This window comes from Myotis nattereri, assembly GCF_964212035.1.
Source record: "Myotis nattereri genome assembly, chromosome: 1".
In the NCBI taxonomy this organism is placed as follows: domain Eukaryota; kingdom Metazoa; phylum Chordata; class Mammalia; order Chiroptera; family Vespertilionidae; genus Myotis; species Myotis nattereri.
Genome location: NC_138075.1, coordinates 24,974,802 through 24,993,089, shown reverse-complemented (window position 1 = coordinate 24,993,089; position 18,288 = coordinate 24,974,802). Strand labels below are relative to the sequence as shown.

At 48.8% G+C, this 18,288-nt stretch overlaps 1 protein-coding gene across 1 annotated transcript in view; it reads right to left on the bottom strand.

Moving 5' to 3' along the window:
* DPF3 (double PHD fingers 3) overlaps nucleotides 1–17,772 on the bottom strand; it is a 210,156-nt gene extending 192,384 nt beyond the window's left edge. The window contains exon 1 of the mRNA XM_081100517.1: nucleotides 17,731–17,772. Coding sequence (XP_080956643.1) covers nucleotides 17,731–17,762 — 32 coding nt within the window. The 5' untranslated portion in view covers nucleotides 17,763–17,772. The remainder of the gene's footprint in view (nucleotides 1–17,730) is intronic.
* Between the last annotated feature and the right edge of the window lie 516 nt (nucleotides 17,773–18,288).

Genomic DNA, 18,288 nt, shown 5'->3' with positions numbered 1-18,288 from the left:
CTTCCCGGGGATTTGAAAAGCTACAATAGAGCCTGGAGGAGACACGCCAGGAAGCTGGACTGCCCGGGGCTGCCGCTCTGGGTCTTGGAGGAAAGTGGGGACATGGCAGCGCTTTGACATTGTCCAGACCAGCTCATCTGGGTCAAGAAGGAGACGGGAACTCCTGGCCACACTGGGCAGTCATAAAGGTTGTTCCATCGGTCAGAGCGTCTTTTGTTCTGTCCTTCTCGGGAACCCGAACACATTCCAGGCAGGTAACGGGTAAGAACAAGTGATCACCAGAAGAGAAACCGGTATTATTGGGTCCTCTCACTTGGACACTTCATCAGAGAATAAAATAACCTGATTTCCCCAAGGATAGTAAGAGCTAACTCAGTCTCAGAAAGGTTCCTACATTCAGACTCTTGAGCCAGCCAAGCTCCATCCCTCCCCACCCCACGCCACCCCCATGCGGCATGGAATCTCCGGCCCCTGAGATGGCACACAATGCCCCCTGCTGTGCTTGGGATCAGGGAACTGTGGAAACCTTCCACCTTCCACAGAACTGTACAGATCGGTGTCCACCTCACTGCCCTGTGCATAACTGACCTAAAACTGAATGATCCAAACCTGTTCCCTATCCCCAGAGATGTGTGTAATTAGATAAAATGAGGACAGAATATGTATAAGTATCTGTTATACTGGGATGGCTGCCCAGAAAGGAAATGAGCACCAGGAACCGGACGGCCCTATGTGCGCCCTCTGTGCTGAGGGGCCACATACAAGGGCTGAGGGAGAGGACCTTCCAGGGTAAGAGCTACCCTGGCCAGTGTGGCTCAGTTGGTTGGGTGTTGTCCTGTACATGGAAGGGTTGCCAGTTCAATTGCTGGTCGAGGTATATGCCTGGGGTCGTGGGCTCCATCCCTGCTAGGGGGCTTGCAGGAGGCAACCAACTGATGCATGTTTGGCTCCTAAATTGATGTTTTTTTCTCTCTCTCTCCTTTCCTTTCTCTCTAAAAATCAATTTAAAAATCTTTTTTAAAAAAGAATAAGTCCTAGTGCAGTATGACCTTTCTGAGTTGACAAACGTCTTTGTACAATTCTGCTACTACAGCCCATATTTCGTGCACCATCAGCATTTTCTCTGGCTTTCTGCATTGAAGGATATCTAGTTGACTAGATGGGGAGAAATCACCATTTTCGCAGGCTTTCTGCATTGAAGGATATCTAGTGGACTAGATGGGGAGAAATCACCATTTTCGCAGGCTTTCTGCATTGAAGGATATCTCGTGGACTAGGATCTGAATTAAAACTTGACTTGGGAAGCCCATCTCACCTCGGTCTTCACCTTCCTCCTGACACAGAACCAGGTCTCTTCCAAATAGCCCCAACAGTGAAGGATGAGGAGGGTGGAAAAGTGGTTAGAGATCACAGCAAAGTTACAATGATAGATATTTTTCTCTTGATATGAGAACCGAAGACTCTCACATAATCCCTGGGACATCCTTTCTTGTTTCATCATCAAGTGAATTTATCTGCATTGAACACGGTTGGGACACTGAGTCACGGGAAGGGTTATATCTGTCTAGGCATTGGTACTATGAAAGGCATTGTCTCCAGGAATATGTATCTGAAAACAGTGACTGGGCTATAGTTACCTCCAAAACTCAGTAGGATGCATAGTAGATTCTCACCAGATCCCAGCCATGGGTTAAATCATTATAGTATTCTCACCTTCTGGTCTCCTCCATCTTAAAACTCATAAAAGTCCTCAAGGTACAAGTAAGGCTAAAGGTAATCCAATACAGGCTGAGCCATAGTAGGCACTCAATAAAAATGGGGTCAATTTATCAAGGTAGCTATTCACAAGCTCTCAGCTACTTAGTCCCTGAAAGAGAACAAAGCAGAAAGACTTGCCTTTCCCTCCCAAGACCAAAGGAGGGAAAGCCATGGTGTTCTGATCTGCAAGGATGAAGTGATCAACAAACTAGGGGCTATAGTAAGTGATGCTGACATTCATCGCAGCCGAACATGCTCATGCAGGTAAGGCCAAGCTTGTGCCTGTGTCCCCACTTCTGAAACGAAAGAATTTGGGGGAAGGAATTCTGCAGCCTTTTCCAAACTCCTGAAGTCAAGGGAGCGGAAGAGAAACTCTAAAGGGCTAGAAACAAATTAGGCGGGAAGAGCCGTGCTTCTGTCTGCTGGCTTCATTTGCTCAGTAATTTCACACATATTTATTAAACGTGTGCTACGCTAGATCCTAAAGTTAAGCAGGTACAGGCAGCCACCGTCCCAGCCTTCCAGGGCCTTACATTCTAACTAAACAGAGCTAAGTATCTCAGTGGCCAAGAGAGAAGACTATGCTGGGACAATGGGGACAAGGGCAGTGAGGCCAGTGTGGCCCAAGGTTCGGCCAGGGCCTCCCTGGGGCAGAGGAGGTTTTGAAGCATCTGGAAGATGAGCAGGCAGATATCAGGCAATCGGATCTGGGACAGGGTGGGGCTGGAGGAGCCACAAGTAGTTGGTGAGACTGTGGGGAGGTGTGAGGGTCTCCCTCTCTCTGAGCAGGGACACAGAAGTAGGCTTTCAGGATAACCAGTTTACTCACATCTCTCATTCTGAGCTTCTTAACCTGGAGCCCATGGACCTCTAGGGCATCCACTGATGGGCTGTGACCCCCATAAAACCATATGCAGATATTCACACCTATGTGCATTTTCTCTGGGGAGCTGGTCCAAAACTTGCATAGGATTCTCAAAAGGGCCTGCCCTTGCCAAGGAAAAGTGAAGAAGACACACTCAGAAGGACATCTGGTAACCTAAACACAACTGTGGTGTAGAAGCCATGGTTTTCCATCTCTTTATCACATAGAGCTTAGTACCAGACACATCATAGGTTTTCAGAATTAAAGGGGTGAGTGCAAGGAGATGGGGGGAAATCACCATTTTCATCACCAAAACAAACATGTGTGTCCTGACTATGTGCCAGGAGCTAAGCTAGTCTTGAAAAACCAACACCTCTTTCCATAAAGGCACATGGAAGAAGGTCTTCTCACCCTCCTGTTCCCAGGGCCAGGATCGCAAGGATACAAGTCACCAGGGCAATATACTGCAATCCTCAGATCAGGCTCAAACTTTAGTTGGCAGTTGCCTAGCAACAGGTGACCCTAAAGACACACCACCAAACGGAGAGGCCAAAGGGGCACTTGGTGGACAAGCTGGTTCTGAAAACTAGCCCCCACGCAGGTCTGTCCGCCAGGCCTCTCGGGGAGTGTGGGGGGAAGGAGCAGACTTTGCAGCCAAAAATGAGGATGGCTGAGGGAGCCGGGAAGGTGTATGGATGAATGGTGGTGTGTTTTCCCACACTGGGGAGGAGGCACAGGGACCAGGGACAGGGAACTGAGGGTTGAAAGAGAAGGCAGCCTTGAATATAGAAGGCAACTGGTGCTTCTTTTAGACGGAAGAGATACAACTACTTTTCAAGCAGTTGCTGAGCGGATGCCAGCCACATCTAAAGATGCATAAAGTGGCACAAAGGCTTGACTGCACCGACATCCAGCCCTGCCCTAAAGTCATCATCCTGCAGCAGTTCCATGGAACTGGGGGGGGGGGGGGGGGGCGGGTATTGGCAAGATGACAGACCTCAAACCACAGCTAACGGGGAACCCAGGAAGAAGTTTTTATCCAGGTCTCCAGGGCAGCTCACTCCCTCGAAGAGACAGCAAACAAAAGAGGCAAAGAGACCTCACTTTCTAAAATTTAGATTTTAAAAAATATATTTTTATTGATTTCAGAGAGAGATATAGAAACAGCAATGAAGAGAGAGAATCAGTGATCGATCAGCTGCCTCCTGCACACACCACCACCCCCCGCCCCCCCCCCCCCCACACACACACACACACACACTGGGAATTGAGCCTGCAACCTGGGCATGTGCCCTGACCAGAATGGAACCATGACCTCCTGGTTCATAGGTCGATACTCAAACACTGAGCCACACTGGCTGGGCTAAAATTCAGAATTTTCTTTTTAATGAAAAGCTTAGGAACTCCTTCAGCTGAGTGAGGTGAGACTGGGATCCTAAAACAAAGATTCTAATCGCCTCTCCCCAGTGCAGAGGGCAGAACGCACTACGCTTGGGAAGGCGGGGCCTTCTTCAGAACCCATCATCTCTTCTCCAGAAAGGTCCTGGGGGCCAGGGGAAGGGGCAAATAAATATATCAGTCTGGAAGAGAGGCAGGAGGAGCAAATGCAGAAGTCAAACAACAACAAATAAGACGATATAAATCCAGATAAAATATTAAAATCATTAAAGGGCTGCTGCTCCCTGAAGATTGGGAAAAATGAAGAGAGTTAATTAAAAGCAATCTCCATGCACTGCTGAGCCAGCCGGCCCAGATAAATCAACAGCTGGGGCGGCTGTGGAGGGCAGTCAAGGGGCTTTTGGGGGGAGGGGGGGGACGGGGGGGGGCAGAGGGCGAGAAGGGCTGCCACAGAGATGGCAGTGACGTTGAATTGAAAACAGTGACTTAAGGTTCCAGTTTAATTAAATATTTGATGACACCAAATAAAGTTGTTTTTCTTAGGGAGCAAAAATAATCAATGAACAAAGAGGGAGGGAGATAAGGGTGGAGAGGTATTGTTTGTTTGATTCAAAACATACTTGGGACCATGAAGCCTGCATCTCTGATCTCCTCCCCAGTTCAGAGGCTTTGGGGCTTTATTTCTCTCTCTCCACCTGATGGGCACAGGTAGATGCACCTTCTCCAATCTCTCTACAAAACCCTGGGTCATGTTTGTTCTGGGGGCTGGAGGAAATAGTGCAAAGTCCAGAGAAAAAATGGAGAGGAAGAGATGGGAAAGACCTTCAAAATTCTCATTGCCGATCCAAGCCAGACTTGGAGCACAAAACTAAAAGGTCAGCAGAAATGGTGGGAACTTTTTCTTTCTTGCTTGCTTTCTATTTTTCCCCCTTTCTTTCTTTATTCCCTTTCTCCTCCCCCTTTTTTTGCAATCAGATAAAGTTTTTACTTTTTATTTTAAACAAAACAAAACAGTTTAGCATTTCGGGCTCGGTCTAAATAAAAACCCAGCAATTTTAGAAATGCTACGAGAACAGCACTTCTCTATTCTAAGGGAACCCTCTCCAGTTCTTCCTTGATGGAAATATAATCAAGAGAAATGGCTGGGGGAAAGTGTTTTTTCTCCTCCATAGAATTGGGATGGGAAGGGGAGTGTGTGCATGGGGAAACATAAGGAATTATGCATTTGGATATGCATTTTAATTAGGTGGACAGAAGCAGCCGCCTGTTAATTTTTCTTGCTTGTTTCCACTTAGCATTCATCACAGGCAGAACCACCATAGAGCGCTCCCACGATAATAGATGGTTCTGCATTGGCTAAGTCCTCAGGGAAAATAATTAGCAGGAGAGAATATATTCTCTCCACTCCCACTACCCCATCCACCCCGCCCTCCCCCATCCCCAGCACCACACTGCCTCCCCTCCCCACCCCCACTCCCCCCCAAGTGACAGTGGTTTCCCTAGAAGCCTGGAGGAGTCAGGCCCTGGTGTACAGGCACTCACTCTGCCCTGCCAAAGAGCAAAAGTCTGGGAGGAGAATCAGACACTAGACGCCTTCCTTGGAGTGGAAGCTCCTAGCAGGGAGGAAGGCTGCCTTGCTGCTTGGTGTTGAGGGGCAGGCCGGCCATCAGTGTTGGCCAGGACAGGATGACAAAGGTCCACAAGAGGTGGGACAATTCTCCTAGAGCTACACGGGCAGCAAACAAAGATGAGTAAAGAGTTGTTAGTTGAGCCTAGCTGGTTTGGCTCAGTGGATAGAGTATTAGCCTGCAGACCGAAGGGCCCCGGTTCGATTCCAGTCAAGGGCACATGCTGGGGCCTTGATCCCCAATGGGGGGCTTGAGGAGGCAGCCAATCAATAATTCTCTCTCATCATTGATGTTTCTATCTCTCTCTCTCCCTCTCCCTTCCTCTCTGAAATCAATAAAAATGTATTTTTTTAAAAAAGAGTTGTTAGTTGAGGAGAATGGGAGTCCGGATGACATTTTCACTTAATTTGCTTTACAAAGTAAAAGAATATTGTCGTTTTGCAGCAAGCTTGAATCTGAAGCATTTCCAAGGCTAGCAACCAAGATCTAAGTCTAATTCTGAGATGTGACCACCACCACCACCACCACGATGCTCTCCATAATTACTTTGTATAAAGAATCAATTCTTATCCTAATCAGTTTGGTTCAGTCGAGCGTCGGCCTGTGGACTCAAGGGTCCCAGGTTCAATTCTGGTCAAGGGCATGTACCTTGGTTGTGGGCACATACTCAGTTGGGAGTGTGCAGGAGGCAGCTGATCGATGTTTCTCTCTCATCGATGTTTCTAACTCTCTATCCCTCTCCCTTTCTCTCTGTAAAAAATCAATAAAATATATTTAGCCCTAGCCGGTTTGGCTCAGTGGCTAGCGTTGGCCTGCGGACTCAAGGGTCCCAGGTTCGATTCCGGCCAAGGGCATGTACCTTGGCTGCGGGCATATCCCCAGTAGGGGGCGTGCAGGAGGCAGCTGATTGATGTTTCTCTCTCATCGATGTTTCTAACTCTCTATCCCTCTCCCTTCCTCTCTGTAAAAAATCAATAAAATATATTTAAAAAAATAAAAATAAATAAATAAATAAAATATATTTTAAAAAAAGAATCAATTCTCGTCGCTGGTCTACTATGTCACAGCACGCCCTCCTTGTTCAGGAGCAGATTCAAGCTCCTCAGCCCTTCCCCCTCCCTGGAGTCCTCTTGATAGAAGGAGGAGTCTGGATGGTGATCAAGCCCGAGTTCCAGGAAAGGGCTGCCTGTGCCCTCCGGCTTCTGTTTCTCCTCATTTGAAGGTGGACTCGTTTCAGGGCAGCCAATGGGAAAGGAAACCAGGGCTTCCCTGGAGCTCATATTCTCACCTATTTCAAGCCCAGACAATGGGAAAATCCCAGTGCAATCCCAGGTCTATTTACACACAGCTGGATGAGTAAGGCTTTGCATTTCCTGAGAAACAATGATTGCACACGATGTGTAATAGCAGATTCCTTTCACTTATTTTAGTTTTAATCGATTAAAATAATGTTTCGTATATGAGGTACTGTTGACTCTCAGTCAGCTACAGGAAACTGTAGTTCTAGTAACACCTCCCATTTGTTCTTTGCACCTTCTGAAATGTTTTCACATCCGTTATTTCATTCGGGCCCCTTGGAGGGCAAGCAAGGCTGGTTGTAGGGAAAGGGAGAAGAAAGGAGACTCAAGCTCTTTTCACTGTATAAAAGGACAGGCCTGATTTACTAACTCTTGGCTTTCAAGCTGTCCTGTCATTCCAGATGCTCCCTCAACTCCCTGTCACCAGATGAAACCTCTCTGCCTAGGAGACCTTCACCCCAAGACTCATTAGGTAACTCTGCTCAGCTCCTAGCAGTGGTTCTCAACCTTCCTAACGCCGCGACCCTTTAATACAGTTCCTCATGCTGTGGTGACGCCCAACCATAAAATTATTTTCGTTGCTACTTCATAACTGTAATTTTGCTACTGTTATGAATCGCAATATAAATATCTGATATGCAGTATTTTCAGGGGTCGCGACCCACAGGTTGAGAACCGCTGTGACCTAGAGCCTCCCCAAACCCAAACCCTGACCCTCACAGAGTCCCTGCCCTTAGGGAAGGGAAGGGAAGGGAAGGGGACAAGGGGAAGGCAATCTTTGTGGCTAGGGATGAGAGGAGTGAGTCTCTGGGTTTCTAAGGCATTCAACCCCCAAAATAATGATATTCCTACAGGGATGGGGGAATAAATTGGTTGAATTTTGTAATAGTACTAGAGGCCTGGTGTACAAAAATTTGTGCACTCGGGGGGGAAGGGGGGTCCCTCAGCCCGGCCTGTGCCCTCTCGCAGTCTGGGACCCCTCGGGAGATAATGCCCTGCTGGCTTAGGCCTGCTCCCGGGTGGCAGAGGGCAGGCCCAATCCCTTGGCACAGCCCCTGGTCGGGCTCAGAGTAGGGCCGATTGGGGAGTTGGGGCGCCGCCCCCTGTCATGCACAGAGCAGGGCAAGCGGGAGGTTGTGATGCCACCCTCAGTCACGCTCAGGGTAGGACCGATTGGGGGGTTGGGGCACCATCCCCGTCACACTCAAGGCAGGGTCAATGGGGAGGTTGCAGCGCCACCCCCTGTCACGCACAGAGCAGGGCCCATCAGGGGGTTGGAGCGCCACCACTCTCACACTCAGGGCAGGGCCGATGGGGAGGTTATGGCTCTACCCCGTCACACACAGAGCAGGGCCCGTGGGAGGGAGGGGGGGGGGTTGGGGCACCGCACCCTGTCACACACAGAGCCGCAGGGCAATCAGGGGGTTTGGGCGCTGCCCCCTGTCACACTGATCCCGGTGCTGGGAGGCCTCACGGCTCCGCTGATCCCAGTGCTGGGAGGCATATTACCCTTTTACTATATAGGGTAGAGGCCTGGTGCACAGGTGGGTGCCGGCTGGTTTGCCCTGAAGGGTGTCCTGGATCAGGGTGGGGGTCCCCACTGGGGTGCCTGGCCAGCCTGGGTGAGGGGATGATGGCTGTTTGCAGTTGGTCACACACCCTTCAGGGTGGGGGTTCCCACTGGGGTGCCTGGCCAGCCTGGGTGAGGGGATGATGGCTGTTTGCAGCTGGTCACACACCCTTCAGGGTGGGGGTCCCCACTGGGGTGCCTGGCCAGACTGGGTAGGGGCTGAGGGCTGTTTTCAGGCTGGGGGTGACTGAAGCTCCCAACCGCTCCTTTTTTTCTTTTTTTTCTTTTTTTTATTCTGGGCCAGCTTTAGCTTTGAGGCTTGGCTCCAGCTCTTAGGCCTCCGCTGCTGAATGTAGGTTTCTGGCCTTTGCTTACAATGTTGCGATCCTGCTAGCTGAAGCCCGGGGTTTTGTTTAGCTTCTATATTTGTTACATAGTTGCTTAGAGTTGCAGCTCAGAGGCCTGCAGCGGCAGGCGGGGAACGTTGGAGTCCTCTGTCACTGAAGCAAACAAGCCTCATGTTAGTTTCAAGCTGCCTAGCTGCCGGCCGCCATCTTGGCTGGCAGCTAATTTGCATATTGTCCTGATTAGCCAATGGGAAGGGTAGCGGTCGTACGCCAATTACCATGTTTCTCTTTTATTAGATAGGATTTTTCTTTATATTTATGATGTGCGGTTGCCTGTACATTTTAAAGAGTCTAAAAATGAAGGGGATCTAGGCATATACCCAAAAGAATTGAAAGCTACTTATCTACCCATGTTCATAGCTACATTATTTACGATAGCCAAAAGGTGAAAACAACCCATGTCCATCATTGGATGAATGAGTAAGCAAAATTATATACTCTATCCACTGAGCCAAACCAGTTAGGCTCAACTAACAACTCTTTACTCATCTTTTCAGCCATAAAAAGGAAGAAAATCCTGACACATTCTATAACATAGATGAACTTTGAGAACACTATGTAAGTGAAATCAACCAGTCACAAAAGGGCAAATATTGTATGATTCTGCTTATATGAGATGCTTAGAATAGGCAAATCCATAAATATAGAAAATGGAATGGTGGTTACCAGGGACTACAAGGTGGGAGGGGCTATTTGGAATTGATAAAATAAAGTTTTGGAAATGCACAGTATTAAAGGCTGCACAACATTATGAATGTAGTTAATGCCACTGAATTATACACTTAAAATGGTTAAAATGGTACATTTACATGTTATCAATATTAAATTATATGTCATATATATTCTACCACAATTACCACAAAAATTAAGAAGCTACCTCTGGCCCTAGCCAATTTGGCTCAGTGGATAGACTCTATCCGATAGAGCATCAGCCTGCGGACTGAAGGGTCCCAGGTTTGATCCTGGTTAAGGGCACATGCCTGGGTTGCAGGTCTGATCCCTAATAGGGGGGTGCAGGAGGCAGCAATCAATGATTCTCTCTCATCATCGATGTTTCTATCTCTCTCTCTCCCTTCCTCTCTGAAATCAATAAAAATAAGTTTTTAAAAAAAAAAAAAGAAAAGAAAAGCTACCTCTGTCTGCTGTCTGCCTAAGTCTTACAATTTAGGCTTCTGTAAATTCTGTGATGGGTTTGCAAGCCCCTCTTCCTTTTTTAGGCGTAGAGAAAATCGCCAAGGGAGGTTTCAACCAAAGGAAAGCCTAATAATAGTGACTCCAGAGGAATCTGGGATGTTCTGGAGGTATATCACTGAAGGAGAGGCAGTGAATTCCAAGCAAGATACTGCCAATACCCACCAAGGTCCAGCCAGTCTCAGTGATGGGTCTGCTGGGCACCTCCATTTCCTCAGCAGTAATACAGGGTACACTAGAGAAGGCTCAGTGAGACACCAGTACAGGTCCACCTACTTCAGCTCACTGAACAGCCAGGTATCTGAGGCTGCCCAAATAGAAGTAAAATAAGCACTCTATTTCCATGTTACTTGGGATGGCTGCCATGGTGGAGGAGAGGGCAGATCCAGGGAGATGTGGATAAATGAAATCCAGGAGAAAAAGTTTTGCTTGGTTCCCTTCTCCCTCCCCACATTTAAAGAAAAGAGTGAGAAGAAGGCAGATATTCTCAGTAATTTCACAACCAAAAGTTTATCTGAGTGCTTATATAAAGCACAATAAGTCCATTAGTCTTCCCACTCCTCTTTCCTCTTTCCATTCTCTGGTTGGGGTGATAATGAGAAGGAAAGTGTTCAAGAGAGAAAATCAGAAGAAAAGCCCATGTTCTAAATGGACCACCACCTGGTCCTCAGCCTTAGGCCCTGAGAAGGGAGAGGAAGTTCCATCTCGACTAGAACTCCAGGTGGTAGCACAGTGTGGCAAGACTGGACCAGAGGAGATGAAATTACAGAGGAATCCCCATCTTAACAACACTTTAGAGCCACACTTTTAATCCTCACCCATTGAGGTAAATCGAGGTATGTGCCCTCAACCAGGAATTGAACCCATGACCCTTTGGTCCAGGGGCCGATGCTCTAACCCAGCAGTTCTCAACCTGTGGGTCGTGACCCCTTTGGGGGTCGAACGACCCTTTCACAGGGGTCGCCTAAGACCATCGGAAAACACATATATAATTACATATTGTTTTTGTGATTAATCACTATGCTTTAATTATGTTCAATTTGTAACAATGAAACTGGGGGTCACCACAACATAAGGAACTGTATTAAAGGGTCGTGGCATTAGGAACGTTGAGAACCACTGCTCTAACCACTTAGCCACACTTGTAAAACAAGGAAGAATTCGAACTCTGGTCCCCGTCTTCTCCCTGTCCTAATTGATCATAGTAAGAGCCACAAAGTTTTTGACTTGAAAGGAATTTGAGCAATCAAGGTGTAGAGCCTTCATCTTATAGACAAGGAATATGCAGCTCAGAGAAGTTCTGTGTATAAGACCACACAGCTAGGTGATGGTAGGGCTTGGAGCAGAACTCAAGGCCTCCTCTCCCAGAGCTTTTCCTCCTCCATTACTCTGAAATCATCATAACTGCAAAAGCCCTAGCCGGTTTAGCTCAGTGGATAGAGCATCAGCCTGTGGACCAAAGGGTCCCAGGTTCGATTCCAGTCAAGGGCACCTACCTTGGTTGCAGGCTCCTCCCCGGCCCGGGGCCAGCCCTGGTCAGGGCACGAGCAGGAGGCAACCAATCAATGTGTTTCTCTCACATCAAAGTTTCTCTCTGTCTTTCCCTCTCTCTTCCACTCTCTAAAAATTAATGGAAAAATATCCTCCGGTGAGGATTAACCAAAACTAAAATAAAATAAATAAATAAAACTGCAAAAGACTAGCCATTGGTCAGAAATGGCTGGTTTTTTGCAGTTATTATGTGGAAGAGGGTCAGAGCTTGAGACAGGGTCACACTGATGGCACTTAAGTTTGGGGACTGGAAAACCTTTTCTGGTGGAGCTTCCAACTACAGTTAATAAAAACAGCAGATTTTCGAAGCGAGTAACAACAACGAAAAAACCTCGTTCATTTCCCAGCAGCCTGAGATGACCACAGTTTCTGGATTCAGGGATGGTGGAGAGGGTGGCAAAGGAAGGATTAGTTTGTGCCACCCTTGTTCCCCTTGTTGAACTGAGGCCTGGGTGGTGGAGGACTCAAGGTCAGCTCTTCGAACGCCATTATTAGAAGCTCTGAGCCTAACCCCTCACACACGACTATTCAACTATTGGAAAACACTCTATCTAGAAATTCTAAACAGTCTGCCCCTCCCCACCCCCACCCCAGCACCTCCCAACCACTGCTTTTAAAACTCTGATGCAAATCACAGGCTTCAAAAACCTTCCTTTGGTGACAGTTTTACGATGCTAGCTCCGTTCATCCATATGGTTTGACAGACTGTGAAACACGAGTAACCGGACCAATAAGAAAAACAAATTACAAAAACACAACACCTCATCTCTCCCCAGTCACTCGCCCAACCAAAGACAACTTGGGAACTTACAACGGGTCATAATATCACTCTCTTGTGGTGTTCATCATCTTTTCAGAGTTCCAGAACACACCATGGTTTTTATCCACTCACCTATCCCCACCCCAGGCCCAGGCAATTCTGTATCTTTCCTTGTTAAATACCCACAAACTTAAAGAGTACTTAAAACTAGGGTGATGCTTTTCCATAGGCCCATCACGGGAGACCTGCCTGGGCAAAAACCATTTTCAACGGCTGTGGCATTTCCTTGGCCAGGGGCTTGCCACAGTAGACTACATTTCTGTCTCCTAGTGACTTTCAGTACACTCAGAAAAAAACTACAAGGTACTTCCCAAGAGGCTGGGATAAAAAACAGGCCTGGACTCTGCTGCCTTTATATGACCCAGCCCCCACCACCACTACAGTCAGTGTGGCTGCACTGACAACGGAAACATCAGACTCAGTTTCCTTTCTTTTTCTGGTGCCAGCTCAAAACAAAGCATGCTGCCTGCGACATCTTTCTTTATTGCATTGTCTGAGCAGATGGCTCTGAAACAGTTTTAGATATTATGGTCTTTCTCAGATGTATTCCAAATTCCAGATATCTGCATAATTCCAAAAAGACAGGAAGATAAGTACGTCTCCAATGAAGTTGCCCCTGAATTTCAGCCCACCTTATGGATCTGAGCAGCTGCATTCCACTGTGATCTCTGGGTGGCTCCCAGGTGGTCTGCAGGCTGGGCTACTTTCAGAGGTTTACCCTGAGACCATGCCTCCACTTGGGTTCTGGCAGAAATTAGTCTCCTTTATGGGTATCTCATCCAAACCAGACATTCTTCCCACTGAAAAATAATGTGCGCTAATGAAGCTTGGAGAATTCAGGGCGCTTTTCCCCCCTCCAGTGGCAACCAGAAGCAGATGGAGAAGGTGGTTCTTAGGCATCTGTTGGTTTAAAATGTCTGAGGGTCCTTTTTCATAAGGGGCTAAAATGTCCATAAAAGGCTGCAAACTCACAAAGTCCCAACCTCAATGTTCCTTCTTCCTCTCATTCAGAAAGAGCTAAGAGGAGATTAGAACCAGGAATGCGTCCCCCCCTAACCCCTGTCTCTGGTATCTAACCTGCCACAGCAAGAGCAAAGTCTGGCTTCTAAGTGGCTGACAATGACACAACTTTCCCAGGCACAAAACCACTTCAGATTAGAATGCACTGTATCCAGATCATAGACTGTATAGAGATGAAGATTTGAGATCCATCTATACACATGACCTGCTGTCTGACCTTAGCTATGTAAGTATATCTAATTCTCCCAGAGCTGTGTCCTTAATAAATAAACAGAGATAAAAATAAATAACTCTAAGCAAGTGAAAATCCTAGCAAAAATAAAGTTTTAGTACAATTTTGTATGATCACAATTATAAGCATGAGAAATTAGTTTACTGCTCTCATTCTCTATAAACAAATAGTTACTTGAGGTAAAGCCCTATTGGTTTACAAGGAATAATTAAATAATAATAACAGTTATTCTTTTCTAAGCAGGCAGTTATAATTAATAGATTCATATGTGCATAATCAAGTCTGGCAGAAGGTGGCAGACATTCTCAGTTAAGTGCATACAATCCAGAGTCATGATAACTTAATAAAAGTTAGTTGTTTCGTGTTGATAGCAGATTTGGGAAGGGTGGTTTACCTGAACTAGAACAGCAAGTAAGATTAGAATTTATATTTAAAAATATTATGTTTCCTAGGCATGCAGATATCAGCCAGAACACAATATGTAATGTGACTGATTTACACACAGACCTTTATCCAATTCATATTTATGTTACCTACATGTGTAATTACTTCACTGCATGGTCCTTATCTTGCTTGTAGGTGAAATAAATGGGGGTGACTCACACATCGAGGCTCAGACGATGTAGCTGCTAAATTAAATAACGTGTAATACCCATTTACACTTTATGCATGTCCATCTATGCTTTTAAATTCTATTTGTCCAGATGTGACTGCCTGGTTATGTGGCCACCTGCCGAGTCCCCTTTGTGATCTGATCAGTCCAGGCAGCTCCTGTTTCTGCCTCTAACACCCTGTTGGGCAGTAATAAGATGTTAACGGCAACAACAGAAAGAGAAGCCAGGCTGTCAGCTTCAGAGAGAAGGGGGGTGAAGAGTACGAGGAGGAGGAATAAGAAAGAGGGTTGAGGGGTGATCAAAGGCAGGCAGGAAGAAAGCCAAACTGCGGAGAGGAGATGTGGCTCCAGGGGCTTGGGCTCCTAAGGAAGACCCCAAAGCAATGAGATTCAGATTGTGCCATCCAGCTACCTGAGCTACTGAATTACTGACTGTCCCACATGGAGAACGCAAGTATAAAGGAAAAATGTCCAATACTCAGGGCAGATAGAGCCCTACCGAGGTGTGGCATGAAACCTGATCTCATTTATTCCCAGAACTTTATCTACCACCACTTTACCCCCCCCAATCCTAGAAGAAACCTTTGTGTGACCTGACCAGTTTCTGTAGGGGGCGGCAGTGGTGTCTGGCTTTTTTTTTTTTTTTTTTTCCTTAGGGGAGAGAGGCTCAAAAGCACACAGAGAAAATGCTAATGTCATTCAGCTACGTTTCATTGTCAGGAGGGACACATGAGGAAGAAAACAGGTCTCCAAACCAACCCCCTCCCACCCCCACCCCCACCCCCCTCCTCCCAGCACCATCATCCATGCAGCCTTTTGGCTTGATGAGCCTCTGCGCTTTGTTCTAATTTAGCCCATGCATAATTTATTCACGTGTGTATTGTCTCCCGATCAGCAACTTTTAAAAACAAATGAAAAATAAGGCGTTTTATTAAACAAGTTGTTTAAAAAAATAAAGGCAGATGGTGTACGTCTCCCAAAAACAACGTGCCTGCTCCCGCCTTAGGAGGTTAAAAGCTCCGGCAGGAGGCTCGGCTGGCCGGGGGTATTGTTTACACCCTCTCCCGCCCAGGGAAAGGGGCTGGGGTACAAAAAGGAGCAGCTAATTACAAAGGACCACTCAGCTCCCACCTAGAAGAAGCCGGCAGGAGTGGTGCGTGTATGCTAGTGTAGGCGTGTACGGCGACTCGGAACTACACACGCATCCCATTGCAACTGTTTCTAATTATAAAGTTCGAGTATAAAAATTCATAACTAATTCCACTAACCAGACCGCTTTCCTATCCCTCCCCCACACCTCTAACCCTACACAGACACCCTCCCCGGAACACGTAACCTTCTGCGGTCCAAAAGGAAAAAAACATAAACAACAACCTGGAGCGAGCGGCGCAACCCTGGAGCGTGGAGACTTTGCGCCCGCCCGCCCGCCCGCGCGTACACCGGCTCCAGGGTAACCAGGTTACCGCTTCCCCGAAAGGCAACGAACCCGGCGCCCATGTGAGATTCCTCTAGCTTGAATTGACCCGGAGGCATCGACCTGAGTAGGTGATTTCGGCTAAACTGCAAATCAGCCAAAGGCTCGGTAAAAACTCACAGCATCAGCGGCGTGGCCAGCGCGAGCCGCGGGGAGAGAGAGAGGATGCGGCGAAGTTACGCCCATTTGTTCTGCCATAAAACATTTTCTTTCTTGGGTAGAGAGGCTGTGGCGTTCAAGTGCAGTGTATCAGCGCTCCACAGCCAGGACGGATGCCGGGAGCCGCTGCTCTCTGATCAGCCTCAGGTTCAAAAGACCTCTTAACAGCAGCTTTAACATGTGTACGAATATATGTAAAACTCCAAGACCTGGGACATTCTTACCCCTTTTCCCTATTGCAGCTGGGAGATGAGCTGGTACAAACGCGTTTCATTCTCCCCGAGCGTTCCTTCGCAACAGGAATCCCACTGCCGCCGCCACCCCCGACCCCACCCCCGGGTGCGAACCTGGATTTCACTCCAAGAGGAGCTAGGGGTGCGGACGCCGTTGCGCGGAGCTGAAAGTATCTGGGTGGGTGTCCGCCACGCACCCGCGAGGATTCGGCACGAACCTCCCCCACCACACACACACACACACACACACACACACACACACCCGCACTTCCCCCTCCCCTCGACCGCCGCTTCCAGGACAGCTGGGAAGCCCCGATTCTCCCCCGCGTGGACCCCCACCCACGTCGCGCGGTGATCCGGCGGGAGCTCCCTTCTGCCAACATCACTGCCAACAGCACCCCTTTTAGAGCGACGCTCGTTTCCCGAAGCCACCTCCGGCTCCGCGATCGCGAGCGGACTTGGCGGCTTAGCAGTTCCACCGACTGGAAGGAAGGAAGGAAGCCAGGATGAAAAGGCGGAGGAAGGCAGGCAGGAATTGGCTGTCGGGCGCGGGGACTGGCCCCCGCGTGTCCTCGTGCAGCCCGCCCCCTCCGTCCCGGATCTGGGCGTCCGCTCAAAGTCTCCCGGCGGCCAGAGGCACCTGCCCCTCGCTCCGGCCGAGAGCAAACGCTGCCTCTCCGCTCGCCTCGGCTTTTCACCCGGAGGAAGCGAGAGCGAGAGCAACCATTCTTGAGACCTGCAGCTTCTCTGGCTTCCAAATCCACGCCAAGTTAAGCCGAGTCGTTAATTTACTACAGCCCGTTCACCCACAAACACACACACACAGAGACATACCGGCGACCGCCCGGAGCGCCGTCACGCTCCGGGGGCTCCCCCGGCAGGAAAGCTCCGAGCAACCACCTGGGCCCCAGGGCTCCCGGGACCCGCTGCCCCCCTGCGGTCCTCCCAACTCCGGGAGGTTTACACAAACTCTCCGCCAGCGATCGGAAGGCGGAGAGCTCCCTGCAAACTCCGAGCAGCCGCGGTCCGCTCGCCCGGGCGGACTGAGTCTCCGGGCGGGGACCCGGGCTCCGGAGGTGCGGAGCTCAGCCAAGTGCACCCGGGCGCCCCCTGCCCCGCGCCCGTCCCCCGCGAGGCCGCCCCCCGCGCCGCGCTCGCCGCCCCGCGAGGCCGGGCACTCGGGGGACCGTGTTGTCCCGGAGCTGCCCGCGACCCCCTAGCTGCAGAGCGCTCGAGCGCCGGGCTCCCCGCCGGTATCCCTTCGCTCTCTCCCTGCGCCAATTAAGCAGAACACAAATGTAACAATTTTCTTCTTGTTAATTGCATCTCCTGACATTTCTGCGTGTTGGGGGAAAAAAGATGAAGAAGTAAGAGCTGAAAGAAAAGAGGGAAACCCCGCAGCGGCTGCAGGCGCCGGCGAGCGCAGTGCATTGGCAGCGCTCCGCTCGCAGAAGGCGCCTTTTTTTTCATATTGAAACCACGCGGAATATGTACATTTTTTAGTCTTACTTACGCTTTCAGGGGGTTGTGAATGACAGTCGCCATTTTGCTACAATGTAACAGAATATTGTCTGTCTCAGAGTTCTAAAGGTTCGCTCAGGGGAAGCGAGGAGCCAATCAGAGCACGGGATACCGGCCCGCTGGCCAATCGGCGCCACTGGTCGCCAGGTGGGCGGAGCCTGAACGGTGGTAGTTATTAGGGGAGCTGTCAAAGCCCAGAGGTCACTCCCTTTTGTAGAGCCCGAGAGCGAGCAGGTCTTAAAGGGGCAGTACCGCGCGAGCTGCTCTTTCGGATTGAGGAAAGTGGAGACGCACGGGAGAGTATTCTAGTTTGGTTTGAGTTTCTACTTTCTAGGCAACTGCATAGAGTTCGCGCTTCCGGACAGAAATATTTATGTATTTTCAACAAACCATTGAACTCCATTCATTAGTTTTTGGCTTTTCTATTACGTTTTTAATCCCCCAATGGGCAAATCCCTTGTTCCCCGTGCAAAAGTTGGAAGGTTGCCGCTTCATCTGACAAATTACTCCACGTGCCCAGCCGTTTGCTACTGCTCTGGGTCCCGCGGCT